The sequence below is a fragment of the Haliotis asinina genome, chromosome 14 (genome assembly GCF_037392515.1).
Source record: "Haliotis asinina isolate JCU_RB_2024 chromosome 14, JCU_Hal_asi_v2, whole genome shotgun sequence".
Taxonomy (NCBI): domain Eukaryota; kingdom Metazoa; phylum Mollusca; class Gastropoda; order Lepetellida; family Haliotidae; genus Haliotis; species Haliotis asinina.
In genome coordinates, this window is record NC_090293.1 from 9,245,749 (window position 1) to 9,270,000 (window position 24,252).

Below are 24,252 nucleotides of genomic sequence, written 5' to 3' on the forward strand. Positions count from 1 at the left end.
CCGTTCTGTGTCTCCTTAACATTAAAGTGCACAAAGGTACTACACAGTACAAAACATTCTATCATCATCATGTCTGATTTGCTTGAAAGAAAAACGTTTCGCTAGCACAAACACACGTATCACAAAATAGTTCCACATCTATTTGTTCGAAGGAAAGTATGTAGTTCTTGAAAGATATTTAGAACTTGAACAATAGCCTCTTGTCCAGCTATATAGAACTAGTAGAATATATAAAAAAATAGTTCAATTGTGTTTTTTTCATATATTGCATTTGATAATGAACACTGCAGGTACTATAACTTGTTAATACTATATGTTGAATTGAGGTATTTATGTTAAATTGAGGTATCAGGTGGCTTCCTGTTGATAATCAGGTAGGTACGCTATGGTATTGCACAGTACAAAACAAGTCTGAATTGTTAGAAAACAATACAGTTTCTTTCGAATATACACACGTGTCACAAAACCGTTTCGCATGTAATGTTTCAAAAACAATGCTTTTTCCTTCGAATCACAGACCGGTTCATCGATCTTTCTTGTTATCTTCATGCCTGTCATACATTTTCAAGGTGTTTTCTTTAATCACAAATACAATGGCGAAATGCGTTCTGGCAATATCTCTGAAATCACAACGGAACAACTAAGACAACAGATCATTCTTTGCGCGGTAACTAGATCATCAATGAGATTGCACTGCAGTGTGTACGTAACTGTTTACCGTCAATTAGTTTATGAGTTAATGCCAAGATAAACTTCAGAAGATGCTGGCACATCAGTATCCATCTATGTGAATTAATTTGTCACGACTTTCAAACTGAAAATAGCTTGACATGAGTCAGTGTCATATTGTATGATCATAACAATTTCTATGTGCCATGACACAATTTCTTGTATCTTTCAAGAATTTCTTTCAATAATGTGCTCATTATATAATGTCTTGTTTATAATAAAACCTAACGTTGGCTTATTTATGCATATGCGCTTGTTAGTTTTGATGTTTGTTTTTTTTTCCACAGATGTATGTAAAGTATACATACTAATATTACGCCTCGCTTACTTTTTACTTCACATTATCAGATTAATCATCAATAAGTAGTCACTTAGTAAAATGTTCCATGTTGAGTAAAAGGATCGAAATCATAGATTCTTATGCATATTTCCTTGTAGAGACAACTGTCAAGACAAAATGACAAAGCCCCCCTAAACACATTTAGAAATACAAAAGTATATTTTCAACGGACTTAGATTTAATTAAGTGACGAAATGTAATAAGTCTTAACGATATTTAGCTAATATCATCATTCATTTGAAATATATTTAAAGTTTGTTTGGAGAAAATATAACGTAGGAACACAATGTGTGAAACATTTGAGAGAATACACTACATTTTAAGTCACCTGTATAGTTGTCACCATTGATATATTTAAACCATTTAGTATTAATAAGTGTATCTATTTAATGACTGAATATATTGCCAATGGTCTCCGCACGCGTGTGTTCAAAGAATAAAATAGAGGAGTGAAGGTGTTAGGAATATGAGAATCCATTGGAAGTGAACTTGTTTAATTATGCGCGCGTTGCAGATCAAACACGATTGTTACACAGGACTGCATGACAACTAACAATAAATCCCATATAGCCCTAAATCTCTGGGAAGCTGTTGTTTCAGTATGCTCAGCAGCGGCTAAATGACTTACTGGAACATGCATTGTGTTGCATGTTCCCTTTTAGTTGCCATCCACGCGTTAGATCAAAGCAGAAGCCCCTCTTTACCTGTGTTTACTCTTCAACCTTGATCATCTTTTCTTCGGTTCATTCACTGTACAAGTTGGGGTTTTTTAAACCCCGTTTGCATTAAGTATTATGGGCGTGTATTCTTTGCAATATATATGGTTTGATACTAGTGCATATATTTACTGTGACAATGTAGGGATATAAACCAAAGGGTGTAGAAAGTAACTATATGCGGTAGATCTCATGAGATGAATAAACGTAACTGTGTAAAACGGACATGTGACTGAAATTTTCCTTCGACCACAGATTTTGTGAGATGCTAGTACCCAGCCGTCCTTCACGTAGTCTCTATTCTCACTACATTCCTGAATTTGTCTAGGCGTACTCCTAATCCCCAAATCCAATGTCAGCGTTGTCCATTCCATCCCATTCTTGTGCCACGTTCTTTGGGAATGGTATTTTCTTGTTGGCGGTGATCGTAGGTGCAGTTAAAATCATGTCACTAATTATACAATGTATCGTACTTCGATACAGATGTCACTAATAATATCACCAAATGATCATTTCCTCAAATCACTAAACATATTCAAATAATACCATAAGAGTGTACATGTAACTTTCTTTAATACAAATTTCACGAATCCCACGATGAGCATTTTATTGAAACAAACTATGGCTCATCGTAACTAAATATTGTCAAAAATACTAGCCCCAGTCAGACAAATCTCTCTTTCGCTCTGTGAGTGACCAGTTTTCACTGAGTCAGGCTAAATGAGAGGATTCCGGCGCAGTCCAACGATATCTCAGACAAGTTCGCGTACGCTTTCACGCTTCTCCTGTCTAACGTTAACAGCACGGAAAAGCTCATTGCGCTTTGCGCCTCTTGAGTTGAAGTGAATTGCAGCAAGAAGACCAGAACAGAAGATTTTATTCTCAAAACAACAACCACGGTGGTACATGAAAATACAATGATATACAATACTACTCTTATTCACAAAAACATTGACCGAAATAAAATATATGCGGAGCTCTACGGTATCACAACATTAAATACAATGGACATGGCAGACTCTCCTGCAACGGCATAATATGCAAAGGGAAACCACTCGCAACTTGCGTAAAAGCTAAGATTAGCTGAGTTACATTGAGTTCTTGAGAAGGTAATTGCCATTGCAAATCGTTTACAGACACCGACAGATACTATCCTTCCTTGGTTATCAAAAATGTATGTTGTGTTATGTAAATGTATATCGGCTCGGTAGTTTTGTGGTTCATTACCGTAAATAGTGATGTTTTTAGCTTAGACAATTTGGAAACGTGAAGCTGATTATTTGGAACGCCATTTTGCCACCGACTACAAGGGAATATTTGTAAGTTTTGATTGTAACTTACAATGGTCTTAGCCTACAATCGCTTTGTGACACGTAGAAAGCCTAAGATCGCAATCTTAAGGATTTACAAAATCGTAGCGCTAAGACCATTCTGTGCAAGTGGGCCATGGGAGTAACGTTTTTGTAGTCAAGCCTCGACTGTAAACCCACATTTTAGCCAACTAACTCGTTCAGATAAAAATATTTGTGCTATGCAGCGCGATAAGCTATTAAGTACCGTAGTTGTACTTATTATAACTATGTTCAGACGTGTACTGTTAACACTTCCATATCCACTAATATTTCGTCTTGATATCTTATGTGATAGTTTAATGTAAATGTGTAACACCATATGTTAAAAGTCATAACTCAGCACTTAACATACTGTATTATCGCATACTGTATTATTGTCATTGGTGTCTAATAGGCCCTAGATGGCCGGGCGATCATCTTATCAATATCAACTGAAAAACGAACTATATGGCTAGACACAAGAATAAATTATTTTCTCCTTCGGTTATGGAATTCGTCCTCAACAATCGGGGATTCGAAAAGTTGAAAGCATGTTTCTTTCTAAGAATGCTAGCCCTGAACCAGCGTCCTGTTTCTATCGGTGTGGGAAGGAAAAGGTAGTTTTCAAAACATAAATTGTCTCTGACATTTTGGCAAAATTTTCTTTTCGAATTGCACGAGAGTTCATATCGCCATTTTTGTAAATACTGATAAGGATATTTGAAATTTTTGGCACAAGTACCCAAATAGGCACATAAAGGAATCTATATTCAGATGTTACCTCCTCCACGAGACTTCATATATCGCCATTCTTGTAAAGTGTTCATTCTATATACTTTCGAAGCCTACAATTCTGCTGACCATATGGGTCATACATACAGTTTTCAGTGTCCAAGATCTCTTAAATAAATTAAAACCATTTCAATGTCGGTAAAGTCTTTGGAGAAGAAGATATAATGAAATTAAATAAAATGGTGGATAGTTTCGTTTTAAGAGTGTTTGTATAGTTAAGCTATGTTTAGCTATGTTTAGCTATAATTATGTCTATCTTCCTAATTCCAAACAAAGCATGAAATTGGGAAATGGAATAAAGCCAAGCAGAGATTGATATGTTTCCAGACTTTCCTTACCATTTAAACTTATGAATTGAGAACAACACAGACAATTTCAAGATACTGATAAGGATGTTTGAATTATTTAACACATGTACCCAAACAGAACATCTGCACGGCACATAAAGGAATCTATATTCATATGTTGCCTCCTGAGATCACACATACACAGGCGCGAAAAACATGGCTCCGTTTAACAGTCAACAGCAAATTTTGTTATGAAGTGGAACAAAGACGTTCCTTATTTCTAAAGCCTCCCTGTGCATCAGAATAAACTTTCCATGCATAAGGTACACCATAGGTAAACTTATTTGTAACATGTTTGAGTGGCATTCTAGAAGTTGCTGGTATAGAGATGACACAACTTTATGGATGATCAACTTATTTTTTTAACAATTCGGTATAGTTTCTTAATATCGTTTGTAAGCGCTATTGCTAAAATAAAGAAGGTGATCATCAATGAATTGGTGTCATCTTTATTTTTAACAGTTTTGTCTCAGCTTCATGCTATAAAAATTCTTCATTAGGGAAGTGTCTGAACCGAAACCAAATATATAATTGTTCTCATGTGGATAAGAATTTTAAAATAGCAGATGTTGAACTGTTTTACAAGATCCATTCCCTGCATCGAGTTTACGAGTAGACATTGTTGTGAAATTGAAAGGTGCATGGCGAACTTCACGTGTGTCTCTTTACGACCTTTATGCATTATGACGCCTGGATTGCCCATTAAGCATTGTGACGCACTGGAAACTTCACCTTGTTACACTAGACATCTTAGATGAAATGTAGTCAACATGGAGTCGTACCTTCAACGAAATCCAATGTTTTAAGACAGTTAGTGGAGTGTACACTTGAATAAGTAGTTGAAAAATACATAATACAAGACACTATTATGGATGACAACTTCTTTTAACACGACGTTTCAAGGCTAATTCTTGCCCCTTCGTCAACAAAATGCAAGAATCCATATCAACAACTCAATATTATGGGTTCAAATGTTACTCCTGCAAGGACACGTCGATGCCCTGAAAAACAGCGTTACCCCATTAAGGTAGGGATACATTCAAAGGTTTTGGGTGAATCGTTTTCCTTCGAGGTGTTACCGTTTAGCCATCATGTTGAAACAACAAGTGGAATAGCAATTAAGAGATCACATGCATTTTGTCCTGTTAATTAAATCTTCAGTTAGATTAGAGTTCTTTTTATTCTGTTTAGTATCAGTTTGTAAGTGGCATTTAACTGCCTGGCGTTCATGTATACTGGATCGTTATTGTACCGCTAGTGATGTAAGCAATATGTCACAATATGAGGACCATTCAATATGTCCTTAACCATTGCAACAAATTCATGTTTCATACCAGGTCAAAGTTCCTGTAGGTCAAAGGTTAATCCTATCACTCCTTCAACTTACACAATCGCCAGGAAAAGGATTTCCCTTTTCCAACTTCAACGCGTTTGTTAAGTACATAATGACTAAATCTGACATCGAAGAATAAATCATTGTAGATAAAAGGAATGGAATTATTGATATGAAAGAGCCGTCTAGTTATCAGAAATTAGCGGGGGCCTTTGCAAATGATAATACCCCGCTGATGCGACGGGCCGACGCCCTTAATAGTTTTGTTGTGAAATGACGTCACAGCGTTCAATGATCTAACACTGCGGCGAGTATGTTATGCTAAGTCATCGTTGCGCCGGAGAGTGGTCAGCATCCCGTTATGAGTAAGTTGTTAAAATTACATTTAGATTTATGATACTGTGCTGTCTTCTTAACGCGTATTCCATCCATCTGAGCGAAATAGGGGAATGAAATAAACAATGGCATCTGCAAACGACAATGCCCTGAAAAACAGCGTTATCCCATTTGAGTAGGGTACATTCGGATTGCACGGTCGGAAATTTCTAGCATTGACCAACCAGAACTCGGGTTACATGCTAAGTTGAATTAGAATATTGATATTATGGTATTCAAAAGAGATAAAACAACTTAATACATATTTTACGAGTATGCGTATAAATGTCCATGGGCTTATGTAAATACATTTATCTCATGTGTGCGTGGAACCTAGTATTCCTAATCTACGTTACTGTGTATGACAAATATGACTATATACGTATGTATATATGTACATACGTACACAAACGTTATTAGGTTTGTGCTTGTGTGTGTGCTTAGCATTTGTTTTGTCTTGTATACGTATAAGCAACCACACACATGCATGTTCGAGCCAAATAAAATTCCATAATGTCGACAGCACCTAATGTGTTTCATCACTGCGACAAAAAACCCACATCATTCCGAGATTTTCCCTCATCTTTAAGGCTGCGATACATTAATTAATGTGTGTGTGTGTGCGTGTGTGCGTGTGTGTGTGTGTGTGTGTGTGTGTGTGTGTGTGTGTGTGCTTGTGTGAGCGTGTATTTATAACAACAAAACCCGGGATAGGAGTGAATATTATTTATTTCTTAAAATTGCACTGTAACCTTATACAATGTGGACATCGGTTGATGCTCCTTGCACTGGTGTTTCTTTTAACAGTTCTGCTGTTGGTTGATGTTCGTTTCGTGGCCTCCCATGTCTGACAGATGTTGTTGTTGATACCTTCTTCCAGCGCTCACGACGAACTTCGTCGATGTTGGTTCTGGCACAAGATGTATTGTGAACTGGCATTCTCCAGTACTAATCGTGTCTGTCTTGGTTTGTATCATCTACTTTCCTCGTTTTGATTCTTTCATCTTCTGCTTGATGTCGTCTTCCGAATCACGTTGGGATTGTAGTGGCTGGCTTTGATCCTCTTTACATTGAGGTGTTCATTCATCTGGTATCTGTAGATAGCTGCGAAAAAGTAAAATGAAAACGTTTGAATATAAGTGGCCTTAACTGAGACATGATTTATCATGGAAAATCAGTACGCCAAACATCACAATCGTGTCTTTACAATCTATATTTGTTTTTGCTCTTTTCTTCGATGTATTATGCAAATGAGCATATGAAAACGAATGTAAGGGAACATACCTGACAAATAAGTTTCTGTGCTGTCAATTTGTGTTGATAGTTCCATGCATAATCAAGAAGTACTGAACCTTGACCTTGACCTCGACATCTGTGTATGAACTCCATGCAAGCGGCCTGAAGGTCAGTAAATCCGAACTCGACAGCAGAACACAGAAGCCCTGTAAACACATTTCAGTATAGAGTTAGACGTGAACAACTGTCAAGGTATTATGTAATGGTAACCAGTCATTTTATTACGCATAAAGTGATGAGATTTTATTACGCATAAAGTGACGACTCTCACCTATCACGTTGCAAAGATCGATTCTTGCCTTTCCCGAGTGGACAAACTTGATGAATGCCTTGAAGTCAAGGGCTTGGTAATCAGGAACGTTGATGGGAAGTCTCTGTGACAAGGCGGATTCTCTGACTTTCTTAGATTTTTTCGTCTTGGAAATATCTTGCATCGATTGTTTTTGGTGCTTTAACACTAGCTGGTAGAGATATCTGAAATAAGACAAATACATTTTATAAACTGATAGAAATAACATTATTTTCGGGGTCATTTTCTTGTGGCTATGGACTTGTTATGTGACATACATTTTTGGAAGAAAGAAAAAATGAAACAGATTAGAAAACACCCGCAAAGTAATTGACATTCAGCAATTCATTATTAATATGTATGTGTACTATTTCGCTTCATTCGTGCCTCTAAGAAAGAATCCAACATACCTGCTTCTCGTTGCCAATATGGCCTTGACGCCATGAACAGGAACCTTAGTTTTGCCCACAAGAAAAGTGACATCACACATGTCAGGCATCTCAAGGATGAGAGCAAGGCTGTCCTGGAGGTCCCCTGTACTCTTGAACACCATTACACTCTTACTGTCAATGTGAGGAACGGACTTAGGGCGACTCGAACCTGGACGGGAGGTAGTGAATCCGGAAACGACATCAGGCAAGTTGGCAGAGCACATGTCTTCATCCGAGCTCATGTCACTGGAGTCGTATCCGGATGAAGAACTTTCAGCTGAAACCACACAGGAAGCTATCATAAACATGTTACGAAAAAGGGACTGTGATTTTCAGTTCTCAGTACATTTTCATACATTGTCCAGATTACTACGACTCATTTCACAGCGTGTGATCTCCAAAATAATGAATGGTGCCTATTTCGCAAACTGTATTGTGGAGGCCAGTGAATATTTTTCTTGGTGATATAAAACAGGTCTCGATATTGTTTCAGAAACATAGATCACCTACAACTGATCACAGTCTGAGGATATCGAATGAGTTTGTGTCCGTTAAAATAAAGAACCCTTCATTCATTAATCTTCCCGTCATCGGTAGCATAAAACCGAACTTCTGACAGGTGATCCTTACAAAACTGTTTAGTTATCAAAATATTGATGACTTGTTTCTGAACTATATTCTAATAAATGAAATCCAAGAATAACGTTCATCTAAACATGACAAACCAATGTAGATTTGAATTAGAAATGCCTTACTGATACAGGAGTTCTTAAGAGAAGCACATCCATTGTTTTGACAATTTTTGAAACACCCGTAAAGGTAAACTCACCATCAGCGTCGCCTTCATTAGCTTGATATGTTTCGAATGCAAGGACGTCAGCATCCAAGAGACACACACGAGAGTCGTAACGGTTCATTCTTGTTGTTTAGAATTACTGAGACTGGGTATAAAGCTAAGCTGTGTTATGTTCAAAGACAGGAGTGGAATGGCCGTTTGTACTATTAGATGCGTTTTATAGCTGTACTAAAAACAACAACCAATGTCAGTGTCATTCATAAATCAATGTTGACACGAAGGCTTCAACTTCACGCGCTGTGCTCGTGCCACGTGCTTCCACGCCGAACGAATTGTCACCACATGATCTGCTTATCGCAACACCTCATAGCTGAAGGTTGTTACGTGTCACAACACAGGCGTAATTAAGGAATTAGGCTCAGCGATTTGTTAGGGTTACGGATCTATGCCCTGAAAGGGGATTAACAGTTAAGTGGTCAATTAGAGATGTGATTATCAGATTATTCGTGAGATTGATAGATTTATGAACAAAGCCGAAAGACCTGTTACATATTGGTCTTTTCAACATATTCTGAAGTAGCTGTGGGTCTTAAAATGGCTTGTTATAACAACCGCGTTGTTTATATACGAAGCACCTGTGTAAATAGATAATAACTGGACATTTGAAATAATATAGCAATTGCCAACTGCTCACACAGCCATCAAACAGGTGATGATAAGGGTGTTAGCATCTACACCGTTACATCGCACTTGTTGCAATAAAGAAGTTGTCAATTCTTAACATGTGTTCCTAGTCATCATACCGCGTTCGAAATGCCACTTACAGAAGTTACGAACGACAGTAGTTATCTGCCATAACATAGTGTATATGCATTTTTTTAGTGCATTTTAAAGATTTTCCATTGCATTTCCTTTAATGTCGAGAGCACATATCATGTTAAGGTATTTTGTTGTGAAGCATCATATCGTAACTATTGTATGTACTACACAACATCGGTAAATACCAATGAATGAAGGGATTAAATATTGAGGCAATGACGTATATAGCTTGTCAGTACTTTCTGACTCGTATTTGTTGGAAGGAACACATTATCTTTCTGTGTAATACCATGTTGTTGCTTCCAGTAGTAATTCAGTAGTTTTAAGATTGTTGAAGTTTTGTTAGCAGTTAATGTTAAATTAATACGTGCGCTTGAGATGCCACGAGGATGAAGGGTTTCCGAATCAATGGGAAACATACACGAAAGAATGACTTCGCACATGTTATTTTGCGTGTACATTTTGAAAATGAAACCATGTACATTGTTTGATGACTCTCCTCATTACTAAGTCAGGTGACACCAGGGTCCAATTTCTCGAAACAAACTTAAGTTTTAACTCAAATCTCAAACTAAGCTTCACAATTTGAAACCGCTGAATTTACCATAACTGCATTTTTTAAATATACAAGCATAAACCATTTAAGTAATCTCTAACCACCAAACTCAAATTTCCTTCTATTACTTATTAGTTTTATGGCGATTTCAGTTCATTCTGTGAAATGTGTTTTCTCAACTTTGAGCAAAAACTCGAACTTAAGTCAAAACTCAGACTTAAGTTTGTTTCGAGAAATTGAGGCCACTTCTTCGCGAAAACTAAAAGTCCAGCATGTCGTTTAAACATATTTTATTCATTTAGAAATGGATTGGCAAACAAGTCCCGTATGGCTTATATTAATGCCTCTCCAGAATACATGTTTTGTTCACAAATGTACGTGGGAATGTTGCATAATATTGTACATAGTATTGTACATAATATTGTATTAGATGAGTCAGAATAATGCGTATGATGAGTCAGAATGTTGCTTACAATAAATAAATCAGTCATCACAATAAGAACAGATTGCATTTGTATAATAAGCTTTAAGTTACATTATGAAATATTTGTTCATATTTGTCAATACAAAGACGTTATTACCTAATAAAACTTTGAAGAATCAAACCGTTTTGATACAATGATGAACTGAGTCTAGAGTATCCATATTTGTCTGATATGAAACTGAACATGAATTATTGCCATTCAGCAGTGTGAAGCCTTTCTTATAGAAATATGATTCATATCGTATACTGTTGTATTGTTGTATTTAGGACACGTGAAGAAATAAAGGGAAGCAGTCTGTTAATGTTAATAGCAAACAAGATGAAACAACCATCACAAAATGAAGTTTGATGACAATATTTTTTCGTAAACGGTTTTATCTACTGAGTGATGACACCGTAATTGTCTAAAAGTCATGGCTGTCACACACACACACACACACACACACACACACACACACATATTAATTAATGTATCGCAGCCTTAAAGATGAGGGAAAATCCCAGAATGATGCGGGTGTTTTGTCTCACATTAGGTGCTGTCGACATTATAGAATTTAATTTGGCTCGAACATGCATGTGTGTGGTTGCTTAAACAGGACAAAACAAATGCTATGACACGGATACATCGCCCAGACAGAAGAAGATTATCTTAATATTAATATGTCATATGCTAATATTCGGTGCTTGACACTGTTAAAAACGTGTTACATATCACCCTGCCATTCGGCCTATAAGACAATGTAACCATGCACCAAAGTAAAACATTTAAGACAAATATAAATACATATTGTACTTACGTCACAACAAAAGAACATTCACGCATGCATCACCCACACACCCATCCTACCTTCCTCTCGCCCACCCACACATACACCCACCCCATCTCCGTACTAAGAGGTATTTAGTCACCTCCTCTACATACACTTGACTAAAGCGGCAGTGTAGGGATTCAGAGCCCGTCACTCCACGTCTTATCCCAGTGGGTTCCAGCACCAGTCTGGGTAACAAAAAGTGCCACGTTGTAATGGACGAGACGGCGAATAACAAAAATAACCGTCGCTGTTTACAAAATTCTAGATGCTCATGTTATTGTAGATTTACAATTCTGGATTATAACCCAGCAATGTATAGCTATAATATCATGCCGCTGAGCTTCATTTAGCTCTTTCCAAAATGTCTGATGGGTTCAGAAAACAGATCATATCTTGTGAAGTAATATTTAATATGCACGATTTCAAGACCCCAAACCTACTATTCGTTGTACAGTAAAAAACCTTTCTACAAGGCGCTTGTCGGCTTTGGATTTCATTTAATAGTGTTCATAGGTGAATATATTTCAATACAAATCTCTCTTAGGTCCGTGTGGAGTGACCCGTGTATATTGGCATTAAGTTACATTATTCAAGGCAAGTTTACTATAACAATGGTGGCATTACACAAATGTCTAAAACAAGCCATCTGTAGTCATATGTTTCGTAGTAGCTGTTTCAAATGAAAACAGTGCGCTAACTGCTTGATCGTGTGTAGCTGTTTGGTTTGTATACTCCCCTTAATGTAAACCGACACCTCCCCATACGTTGTCCAATGTTTTCAAATAAATTCACACTATATCTGCACGGTGTGCACCGTGTAGTGACAGGCTTCGTGCTTCAGATGACTTAACTACGCTTCAGTCTCTTTATTCAACATGTGTTTGCTGTGTGTTCTGTTCACTGGATTACCCAGAACGGTAGTGATGCAGATGAAAGGAAATTAAAGTGATTTTGTTTTTCTTTCAGAGTCACGTTGTGGATGTTCGATGTTTAGTACAATCTGTTCTTCAAAGCCAAACCATAGATGTGTACAAGCAACTTTTCACACATTTTTACAAGAAACAACATTTTATCTGATTATATGATAAAAAATATTAAGAGAGAACCATAACAATCAAATTATCATAATTTGTATGTCGACAAAAATGTACACCACCACTAAGATACAGGAATGAATATTCCAAATCTTCATCAAGGAGGTAATGTACAATAGAAATATGACAGTTATTAGCTTTTTCCGTGTAATTTATCACATGTGCACATTATGCCGTATTTTACGTATATGTCTACATACTTTATTGTTATATTACTGTTTCTGAGTATTTACTACATGCATGTAATGATACAGGTTCCACGTCTCAGAGAATAATACAAGACACTGTTATGGGTGACAACGTCTTTAATTCTTTTAACACGACGTTTCGAGGCTACTTCACCTGACGAAGGGGCAAGAATTAGCCTTGAAACGTCGTATTAAAAGAATTAAAGAAGTTGTCATCCATAATAGTGTCTTGTATTACCTCACCAACTTCTAATTGCCTTTGAAGAATTTCGTCTCAGAGAATAATCTATCGAACTTTAAAAGTAAAACCAATGTAATGCATGTTAATCCTCCATTTCGTGATAATTTTCTGAAATTATGAATAATTTTGTTGTGAAGCTTTGAAACTTCACCCTTTATGCCATAGGTATTCAACCACATTAATATATACAATAAACGCCTTCTATAAACACTACATTGCATTAGTACGTATTGATGTTCCAACAATAGCCTTTTAAGTAAAACATTGAACAGCTTTCGATTCATGCATATGTTTGTCCCGTGTAACATTTCGTTTCAAGTGGCCTCTTTTAATTAACTTGCTGAATGCAGCCTTTTCCTTTTTGCTATAAACCTAGTTTACAAAAATGCAAAGCTGTCACCAACAATCGTAAAGTAAATAGTGTTTCTAAGCGCTGTCAACCTGCATTTACCCCATAGTTTGCCTCAGGCGGAACAATAGTATATTGTACATGGTGTAGCTGCCTGGTTCTGCTTTGGCCTTTTGTCTTGCCAAATCAATCTCAGCTTCCTTAATCTGATACAAACAGTTTAATCAAGCATCTTTACACTAAATCCTTCTTCAAAGTGACGCGGTTCACACGAAGCTTGGTTGACTAATCCCAATCAAAACTAAACTCCCTCTCATTTACACCTATTGATTAGTTAATTATGTCAGTGTTTTCGTTATTGACAAGTGCTGGGCAGATTGTCAGTGGTCACGTGGTGGTCATTGTTGTAATCACAAGAGCAACTGACATGAGAAGGTGAAGCCTATGTGTCAACATAGGAGTTCTCTGGACAACGGCATTGTGGCACTGACATCTCCATCATAGTGTTGACACCCAGGGGTATATAACGGGCAAACTACAATTGGTGGTCACTCATTCTCGGACATACTTTCATACACGTCGGATTACAACACCAGGATTTTGTACCTATACTGGAATAATATATAACAACCAGAAACATGAACCGTTGCGATTCTCGTGTTCAACTGTTGGACTGTGACATTCTTGAGGAAGTGCGTCAGCTAGAATTAGAAGGTAGACCAGGTGTAAAATGGTCTTAAGAGCAGAAAATAACTTAGAGCTCAATGAAAACTACCGAAAACGTTATTTTGCCGACTGACTGAAATGTTTTCAAAATTGTGTGTGTCCGCATTTTGTATTGTTTATTGTGCAGTCGTATTGGAGTATGAAGTATTGATTAATGTATGGGTTCGAATCCCCTACCACTTTCCCCCAAAGTAAGCATTTTCCCATTCACAGACGTAACTTTATATCTCATTATGTTTTGTTGAGGAAGGAGATGAGACTAGAAAGACGAGTGCATAATAATCGATAATATTAGATGTAAGTTAATCGGACAATATTGATATTAACATTCTATATTCATATCTTTCAGCCGAAAGTTCCTCTTCCGGGTATGATTCTAGCGAGTGTTCTGAGGATGACGCTCCATCTCGCTTCGCGGTGAAGCCGCCTCGCCCCGTTACCCAAGGGGAGGTCATGATATTGAAAAGCACCAGGGGTCTGCATGATAGCCTGGCCCTCATTCTTGATATGCCTGAGATGTGTGACGTCACATTCCTAGTCGGGAAGAGACATGCCCCTATCTATGGAGTCAAAGCCATTCTGGCTACGAGAAGCAGGTAAGAACGGATGACAGTAAGCCTGGTGCCTGGTTCGTGTCCCAGGCACTTTTACGACGAACATCAAAGTATGTCCATTGATTAATCCAATTCACACGATTGTCTCCTTTTCACACACAAAAAGCACAAACTTAATGAATGAAACGATAGAATGCAGAAATGGTAATGTTTGCTGAGATGTAGTACATCTATTAACCCCCAAGTTGAACGTTCCCAAATTAGATTAGATATAACGCTGTGTCATTTCAGGAAAGGGAGTGTTGATTTTTGTATCATCTTTGTTTGTAATGCAAACTACAACAAGTAGTTTTATGTTTTGCAGGTGCTTGTATCAACTGATTCTTCAACACCAAAGGACAGCTGAGGCCGAATCATCCAGTAAAAAGTCAAAGAAAGGAAATCGTTCACCTCTGCAGCAGAAGCTAGTGATTGACATGCACGACTATCTTGTGGAGGATTTCAGAAGGTTCATCACATTCGTACACTCAGGAAAGGTCAAGATTGATGCCAACAACGTAATCGGTATGTCATGTAATATGAAGCGTCATTGCTCTTTGAATTTCGACATGTTTTAAAATGGAAACTCCGGGATTGCTTCTTCAACATTATTCTGTACAAATTCATTCCGTTCCGTAGGTCTACTCTGCGCGTCTGTCGAATATGGATTCCCCGACCTCCAGACTGCCTGCACAAAATTCATACAGAGATCACAGGATCGTGGTGAAGGCAAACAAATTCTCGATTCTGCTTGGAACTATCAACACAAGAGGGTGTCCCAGAAACTCATCTGTAAGGTAAGCATTCCCCTCTATGGTCTACAAGACACATATCACAGCAAAACATAGATAGATAGATACACATGTATGTATGTTGCATATACACATGTTCTTATGGTAAAATAGATTATTTTGGGGTACACATCGCCCCAAGTAGGTACGTTCATGCAAATAGGTAAACGCCCAAGGAGCGAATCTCTGCAGACTCGAGCCAGTGTGATATCGTATCCAGTAATCATTGGCAATATTTCGAATGTCCGAACTGAAATATTTATATCATTTCCATTTTCTTTTTTTCAGCTCACCAGCCAATCGAATGCGTTAAATAGATAATTATTGCCTTCCACAACATGGGTACCTTTGGCAATAAATATGATACAGATGTTGTACAGCAAGGACGATCCAAACTGGATATGCGTGCCCCTTCAAAACAAGGGATCAACATAGTGCTGAGAATATGTGATTATCCGTTGAAACGCGGGTCTAGTGAGCTACTGGTCATTAATGACCTCGTGACCTATTTCTACCATGGACGTTAAAACGTCAAAAAGTAGTCCACAGTGTCCTGGGTGTCGATATTACTACGTAATGCACGTTACTATTTTTGTAAAAAGCGATGTATGTTAGTACATGTGCATTTTCAAGCCCTGTGAGAGAATCTTATACCAGATTATTTTTTACGTATATGTTATTAAAGTGCTATTGATATGATAACGTATTTGTTACTGTGTCTCTTTATCATCGCGTAATGTTATGCTATTCACGGAAGCCGATGTTTATATTTGACTAAATAGATCCTCAGTCCCCATTCCAGGGGACATGGAAGAGTCGCAGTGTTCATCCTCTAAGACGAGGAAAATCTTCAAACGTAGGCTCTTTAGTGCACATTCTTTCACAGAAGCCTACACTTGAAACAGGATGCCGTCCCGGGAAACCGCCCAATCTCATTATTCAGATGGGATGTGCAATCCGTGTAGTCAAACATGCCACGTATATCCGTCCAGCTCGTGGCGTTACTTTTTAACTTATGGCAGACTATAGCTTGGAGTGATCTTTGAGCAAACAACGGATAACCACTGCCAGGCATCGTTGAACACATTTCTCAGAAATTACGTGTCATGCCCGTACTTCAGTACGGCCATTCTCGGAATTGCAGTTTGACATCCTGAAACTGTAAATCATCGCCGACGCTGTATATCTGGATCTGGCGTCATCGGGTGCAAAAAACTAGGAAGGTGCGTGTCAGTCCGGATCATGGTGAAAGGGAGCTGGCTCCTACTGAGGCTCCACATGTATGAGTCAATCTTGCTCTTGGTATTGTGGCAAAAGAGCACAGTTAAATGTTCTGTTACACATCATTCCGAGAGCAAGTGATTATGGTTTTAAGCTGTTTTAGCAATATTCCAGCAACGCAACGGTGGATTATACCAGAAACAGACTTTGCACACTGCAACCATGTGGGGAACTGAGTCCGGGCACTCGGCGAAACGAGCGAACGCTGTAACCACTAAGCTACCCTATACATTTACCCAGATTGTGTTTGTGGGTGTCTTTACTGGGGCTATTCCGAACTGGGAACGAGCTTTCCAGTTAGGAACTCGGTTTCCTTTGCCATTGCAAGAGTCTGTGTAACGTATGTTATGTGACATCTGTTGCCACTTTCGCGTATCACTTTTGTGTGCGAGCGATTGGATGCATGACGATTGGGAGAGATCGGGTCCCTGTGAAATCATACCCCGCCCCCAACCAAATCACTAAATATATATCACTATACTTTTTTATACAAAGAACATGTCATCCCGAATGCAACGTTTTGTGAGCTACACTTTCATTCAGTAAATTATTAACGCCGTGTAGCTCGATTATTGCCGAGTGCGGCGTAAAACTAAACTCACTCACTGGTAAATCATTTACGAGGAAAACAAACAGCGAATAATTGACCTCAGGGCGGTTGATGAATTTCCAAGGCTTGTTTGCTTTCTAGGAAAGCTTGCCAGGAAGGGCCCGTCTGTTATGGCAGCGGTGTAATGTCTGTCTAGATGTGTTTGCAACTCAAGAGGTGTCGTGTCTGATAAAGCCAACGGCGTAGATATATCATATCTATATCAGTGTGTAATGACATGAAATGAGAAGGGTGTGAGGAAAGATATGTGAGACAAATGTAACTTCCCTTTTCACTTAATTCGTAGTGTGTGTTCCTGTCTGTAAATCCTCAGCGGAGGTTAAACTATCGCAAAATTATTGTCCCACTGAGAGGGCACGTACATTTAAACTTAAATCGTAGTATTTTTGAAATTAGAATTCTTGTCCGACGGCGGTGTACAGGGAACCTGTTCTGCAAAAAAGGTGGTACAGGGGACCAGTTCTGTCCTATGAGTAGCATTCAGGGACCAGTCCTGTCCTATGGGTAGTGTACAGGGGACCAGTTCTGTCCTATGGGTAGCATTCAGGGACCAGTCCTGTCCTATGGGTAGTGTACAGAGTATCAGTCCTGTAATATGGGTAGTGTACAGGGGACCAGTCCTGTCTTACGGGTAGTGTACATGGGGCCAGCCCTGTCCTATGGGTAGTGTACAGGGGGCTAACCCTGTCCTATGAATAGTGTACAGGGTATCAGTCCTGTCCTATGAGTAGTGTACAGGGAATCGAAATTGTCCAGCGTATTGTGTACAGAGAAATGATCTACCAGAAGGTAGTTTACAATGATCTAGTCTGTTAGTGCATGCTTATCCGACGGATTTTATACTGGGATCGAGCCTGACCAACGTTAAGTGTACTGATCTATCTCTCCGACTGATTGTGGACATGTATCTTACTTGTTCGACAGCCAGTGTACACGGATTTAATCTGTTGGGCGGATGTATAGTGTAAAGAGATTTCTCCCGATTCACAGCAATGCTGCAAGAGTACACGGAACCTAACCACTCTCAAGACTGGTTCTGAGAAACCATTCTGACTGGTAATTGTGTTGTCAAGTAGGGCATGGCTTGATCCGGAGTTTGTCTCAAGTATTGTGCCTGTGTGAGAGGCCAACGTCATACGGGTATATTTAGTAAATATTTTGTCACTAAAAATTAGTTACTGAAGAAAAAACACCAACTCGCCCTTTCCCCTCACATCATTCGTACGTCTATTTCTCCCTGTCTTATATTATGTGTACTAAATGCACACACATGGAAACACACATTGAGGCAGGCAGGCAGGCAGGCAGGCAGGCAGGCAGGCAGGTAGGCAGGCAGGCTCGCACGCACGCACGCACGCACATGCGACAAATATCTCCGTAATGAAAAGCATGCGGCCTTCCTGCTCCTGAGAAAAGATTGTGTTTGAATAGATTAACACTTATGTCACACCTAACTTTTTTAAAGTATCGGGTCACGTTTTAAAGCCTTTTGTAAATGTTTCCAGAATTATTATCGATACACATGAGCTCTTCTGGTGGGGATTCTCAGAGGCGTGTCATGGGGCTGGACCAGGAAGTAATATACTACCTGATTATACCCGGTGTAATCTATCCGCTTGCAGCATCAGCTGTATGTGTGAGTGAGCCAACGTTTTGTGTCACCGAGCCCTGACCGAGAATATTTACAGTTGAATAGATTACAGTACGCTGGGTTTACTGGGTCACTGTGACCTGTGCGGGAGAAATTGATCTGTGATTCATGCTTCTGTTTATGGATATAAACGACATTTTGTGAATGGTGAACAGATCAGGTCACATTGGATTTCATACATGTATTGGAATTAGAATTGACCTGATGACAACATTGATTAATATTCTTTATTTCAGGGCTGATATTGAATGTGTCAATTTAGAAATAAATGTTTACTTTCATTCCTTCATACAAAGTGTCTTATGGCATGTTCAGGGATCAGTTAGATTTATGTCCTACCTATCCATCATTAACTGCATCATGTTTCAATTAGTGCAGACGTATCATCATTTCGACGTTTATTCAAACATTTACTTACATTCATTAATAAGTGACATGAAGGCAGGTACCACACGCACTAAAGAACATTCAGAAAATAGATCGAGACTATTTGTACTATGAGCCCTTCCGAGTTGGTCAATCAGGAAGCAAGATCACCGTAATCGCGGTTATAAAGGGGGATTCCCTTCTTCCGCCTTTTGGTTGGCTACAAGGTAGCCAACCAGGAAGAAGGAGGGAATTTCGTCATATTCCAACTATGTTTGAGCTGAATGGGAACGGCCCATGTGTGTGGGTAAATGTGAGACAGCTACACATGCTTCCTTCACCGACCTTTATTTGTGTAGTTGCGAGCCACACGAGCACAATATGAGGTTGCCTATTATTAGGAAACCACACGCTGGTTGCTATCGTACAACAAACCCTGGATAAAGGTAAGGCTGACTTTTGTGACTTGACTGTATGTCTTAGGGGTGGTGATGCGTCTGCTTAGCAGCGAACGCTCGGATTTGAGGTATATTTGAAGAAAGCAAAAACATTTATAGAGAGAGGAGAAAGAGAGAACAAAAGAGGATGGGGGAATGGGGAGATGCACAAGCACCACTCCCCCACATTTATCCATTGTTCATATGTGCGTCCCCCGAACGTACAGACACACTCGATCTCTTTCACACGCACCCACCCACCCACACACACACTCACACATCCATTCATTCATCTATATCCATCCACCCACACATACACACGTATACGCATGGACACACACACACACCATCTCTCAAACTACACACTCATACACAGAACAGTCTCCCCTTCTCTCTTTCTCTCTGCTATCTCGCTCTCTCTCTTTCTCTCGCTCTCTCACTCTCACACTCAAATCTATCCACCCCCATCTTTCCAACCACCCATACATTACTTACTTGCACACATATGCAAACACAAATACGTACAGATGGACAGGCAAATCGCAAGCTGTGACAGACAAGTGTATCCATTATATTTACGAGTGGTTACTCATGCATGTAAGGTAGGCCGTGTTGTGGGATACAAATATCAAAGTACATTAAACGCTGAATGACAACGGTGTACATATGTACTGCTATTGAACATGGCTACCTGTCTGTGTGATGTGGATTTCCTGACCCAGTGTTGTTGCATGGTGATATAATACTAGCGATGAGGCTGTGACAATAACTCCTGCTATTACCCCGGCTTAATTTAATACAATGGCCACAACTACAGCTGGGACCACTACGACCAAATATGCCTGCACACGGACTTATACCTGCACTACACTACTCACAACCCCAGTACCACTGAAGGCCAAGCAAACGCCAGCACCTGAACCACTGCAACTACCACCCGCAGCAGCTCTCTGATCATCACCTCTACCTCTACCTCTACCTCCACCATCATTACCATCACTACAACAAACATCTCTACCACTTCCAACTCTCCATGCCACTCCCCCCCCTCCACTCCACATATATCACACGTACCCTGAGGTCTACCTCTGTCACCTGTACCACTATATCCACTTCCCAGATGTCATACCAGTGGTAGATATGAGGTACATGTTGCAGTGGTAGATGTATAATACTACCTATATATACCTGTCTACCACCAACACCTCTATCCCATTTCCACCACTACACATATATCACAACTGCCCCCATGTCTACCACCAACACTTCTATCCCATTTCCACCACTACACATATATCACAACTGCCCCCATGTCTACCACCAACACCTCTATCCCATTTCCACCACTACACATATATCACAACTGCCCCCATGTCTACCACCAACACCTCTATCCCATTTCCACCACTACACATATATCACAACTGCCCTCATATGTCTACCACCAACACCTCTATCCCATTTCCACCACTACACATATATCACAACTGCCCCCATGTCTACCACCAACACCTCTATCCCATTTCCACCACTACACATATATCACAACTGCCCCCATGTCTACCACCAACACCTCTATCCCATTTCCACCACTGCACATATATCACAACTGCCCCCATGTCTACCACCAACACCTCTATCCTATTTCCACCACTACACATATATCACAACTGCCCCCATGTCTACCTTTACCACCTCTATCCCATTTCCACCGCTACACATATATCACAACTGCCCCCATGTCTACCACCAACACCTCTATCCCATTTCCACCACTACACATATATCACAACTGCCCCCATGTCTACCTTTACCACCTCTATCCCATTTCCACCGCTACACATATATCACAACTGCCCCCATGTCTACCACCAACACCTCTATCTCATTTCCACCACTACACATATATCACAACTGCCCCCATGTCTACCTTTACCACCTCTATCCCATTTCCACCGCTACACATATATCACAACTGCCCCCATGTCTACCACCAACACCTCTATCTCATTTCCACCACTACACATATATCACAACTGCCCCCATGTCTACCACCAACACTTCTATCCCATATCTACCACTGCCACACCCATCCAACTCCTGCCAGTACCTCCACCACTCATGTATCTACCGTCATGTCTACCACTATCACCTCTACCTCGTCTCTACCACTCTACCTCCATCACTACCATCGCAACTCCACCTCCAACACTATCGTCACCTCAAACCGAAATCTCACCCTTCCAACCATAATACACATGTTCAGGGTGTAATCAGTCGTCAATAATCACAATGCATCATTGACTTTACGTGCAGTGTTTGGCTGATAATATTCCCTGACACATCAGGTTAGCTGAAAATGTTGCCCACAAACACACAACCAAGAAGACCGTTTGTTTACAAATTTTACCAACCTTTAACCCCGAACGCTCATCACGTGACTGGCAACCAAATTTCAACAATGGCGGACTCTGTGTGTCTAGGTAATACCTCGTTTTCTTACATGTAGCTTTATTTCATGAACTATGCCGGAACGCCTTGTAGAAGGTGTAGGTCTATCTCGCACTACGGCATAGTGTCTATTGATAGCTTTATAATAATAGCAACCTCTCGCACCGGACGCAAACGCACATAGCAGAGGGAACGCACCGAAAACTGTGCAGACTGAAGAAATTATTCGTTTTCATGTCGATTCGTTTTTCAAATGACTAATACCCTAACAGGATACAGACAGTGACTTTAAAATGTGGTGTGCACTCAAATAATCTTCGTTTGCATTATATGCAGTTACTTCAACGGCTCATTCATCCTCAGCTACGCAAGACTGAACTGTTTTCTCAGAACATGTGGCCGTAACTACCCATTCAACGTTCACTCGTGCAAAATGTACCGTGCACGCAGCATAAACGAGCGCCTCAGCGTAGCCTGTGCAAGTGTCATGACTTGTTAGTTATATTAACGCTGTATGGCTCTTGGTTGCTATCTGGTATGCGTAGTATGGAAATGCTTTCTATTTCTGAACATTTGCATCAATGATAGTCAATCCCTACCTTTTATGAGTTAACCTGTATGTGATGGGTTTGACGAAATTAAACAGCTGTAGAAACATAGAAGTGGAAACGCATACACACCACCACACAGACAGACAGGCAGACAGACAGACAGGCAGACAGACAGACAGGCAGACAGACAGGCAGGCAGGCAGGCAGGCAGGCAGGCAGGCAGGCAGGCAGGCAGGCAGGCAGGCAGGCAGGCAGGCAGGCAGGCAGGCAGGCAGGCAGGCAGGCAGGCAGGCAGGCAAGCAGGCAGGCAGGCAGGCAAGAAATGTTGAGGGAATTTATTTATTTATTTATTTATTTATTTATTTATTTATTTATTTATTTATTTATTTATTTATTTATTTATTTATTTATTTATTTATTTATTTATTTATTTATTTATTTATTTATTTCAATTACTTACACTTTATGAAACTTACTCCCTGGTGCTTTAATCATTCTTACTTAGGCAAGACCGCCACACCGTTCGAATATTGCTGAGGAGTATAACTAAACTCACTAAACTGCTTAGCTAAGGGATTTTTGGACGTTTATGCATTATTAGTAATTAGTTTCATTCATTCATTCATTCATTCATTCATTTTCCTTCTCACATGAAGATTTGTTGGTTTATTATCTTCTTGACTCTCTCTTTTTACATTAATTCGCCTAAGGTCGGTTAAATTATCAGGATCTGATTAACAAAATGGCGACGCATATGTCAAGCATCAGTGTTTTAAATATTCTTACACATATGTGGTAACAGCAGGGAAATTCATTTTATCAAGAATAGAATAGCTATTGAATATACCGCTGATCCTTTGTCAAGTATAATCGTTTTTAATACGTTTTACAGCGATGTTGTAATGCATAAATTTAGTTAATGTTTACGTATATGTTTTAACATACAAGAAATTGCTAATCAGTAGCTGAACAAGCATTCATTAGTGGTACATGGATTGCAGATAGTTACAGGTCAGCTGCTGTTTGCAGTGTAATGCCTAAATGAGGTTCAAGTTTGTGCATCAGGTCAAATAGCGTGTTTGAGGTCAGCGTACCACCGCCCCAGTCAAACAGGTTATTATTTATCCTTTATGTTTTGTCAGCTGTAGGTGGATAGTGTTACTCGCGTTGTGTACACCTAAGCGACTGTGCTGACATGAACTTCTTACACTGTAACAATAACGGAAACACTAAACGCATAGGCAAACTACATTATGTGAATATGCAGTGCAAAATACAGAACTGGTTTTGCTTGTATATTTCAGAGAATATTTCAGTTTTTCGATTATATATTAAGATGTACAATTTACTGTGCTGAAATACAAAATACCGAGGTCAGGAAATACATACCTGCATCATTCTTATTTGTGTATACAATAATATGCATGTCGCTTGTAGGTTTATTGTTCAAGAAGTTACACCATGGTGTTTAAGAACA

The 24,252-nt window shown here is 39.4% G+C and overlaps 3 protein-coding genes across 4 annotated transcripts in view; 2 read left to right on the forward strand and 1 right to left on the reverse strand.

Annotated features, from left to right (window-relative positions):
• Nucleotides 1-4,983: 4,983 nt before the first annotated feature.
• On the reverse strand, nucleotides 4,984-8,047 carry LOC137261078 (serine-enriched protein-like). The gene is made up of 4 exons (XM_067798746.1): nucleotides 7,959-8,047; nucleotides 7,531-7,733; nucleotides 7,248-7,405; nucleotides 4,984-5,004 (listed from the first exon to the last, which is right to left on the reverse strand). Exons 1-4 carry the CDS (start codon nucleotides 8,045-8,047, stop codon nucleotides 4,984-4,986), a joined length of 471 nt encoding a protein of 156 aa, XP_067654847.1.
• Nucleotides 8,048-14,399: 6,352 nt separating this feature from the next.
• Nucleotides 14,400-18,372, forward strand: LOC137262074 (serine-enriched protein-like). The gene is made up of 4 exons (XM_067799859.1): nucleotides 14,400-14,640; nucleotides 14,963-15,162; nucleotides 15,277-15,434; nucleotides 18,310-18,372. Exons 1-4 carry the CDS (start codon nucleotides 14,498-14,500, stop codon nucleotides 18,370-18,372), a joined length of 564 nt encoding a protein of 187 aa, XP_067655960.1. The 5' UTR covers nucleotides 14,400-14,497.
• Nucleotides 18,373-19,596: 1,224 nt separating this feature from the next.
• The window catches only part of LOC137262123 (ETS-related transcription factor Elf-5-like), a 15,927-nt gene continuing 11,271 nt past the window's right edge, over nucleotides 19,597-24,252 (forward strand). The window contains exon 1 of one of the 2 annotated variants that reach the window (XM_067799899.1): nucleotides 19,597-19,782. Coding sequence is in view for 1 of the 2 variants with exons in the window: in XM_067799898.1 (XP_067655999.1) it covers nucleotides 22,235-22,256 (22 nt within the window). In the remaining variant the exon portion in view is untranslated. Of the gene's footprint in view, nucleotides 19,783-22,218; nucleotides 22,257-24,252 lie in introns of those variants that run through there. The other variant, XM_067799898.1, reaches the window with a different exon arrangement.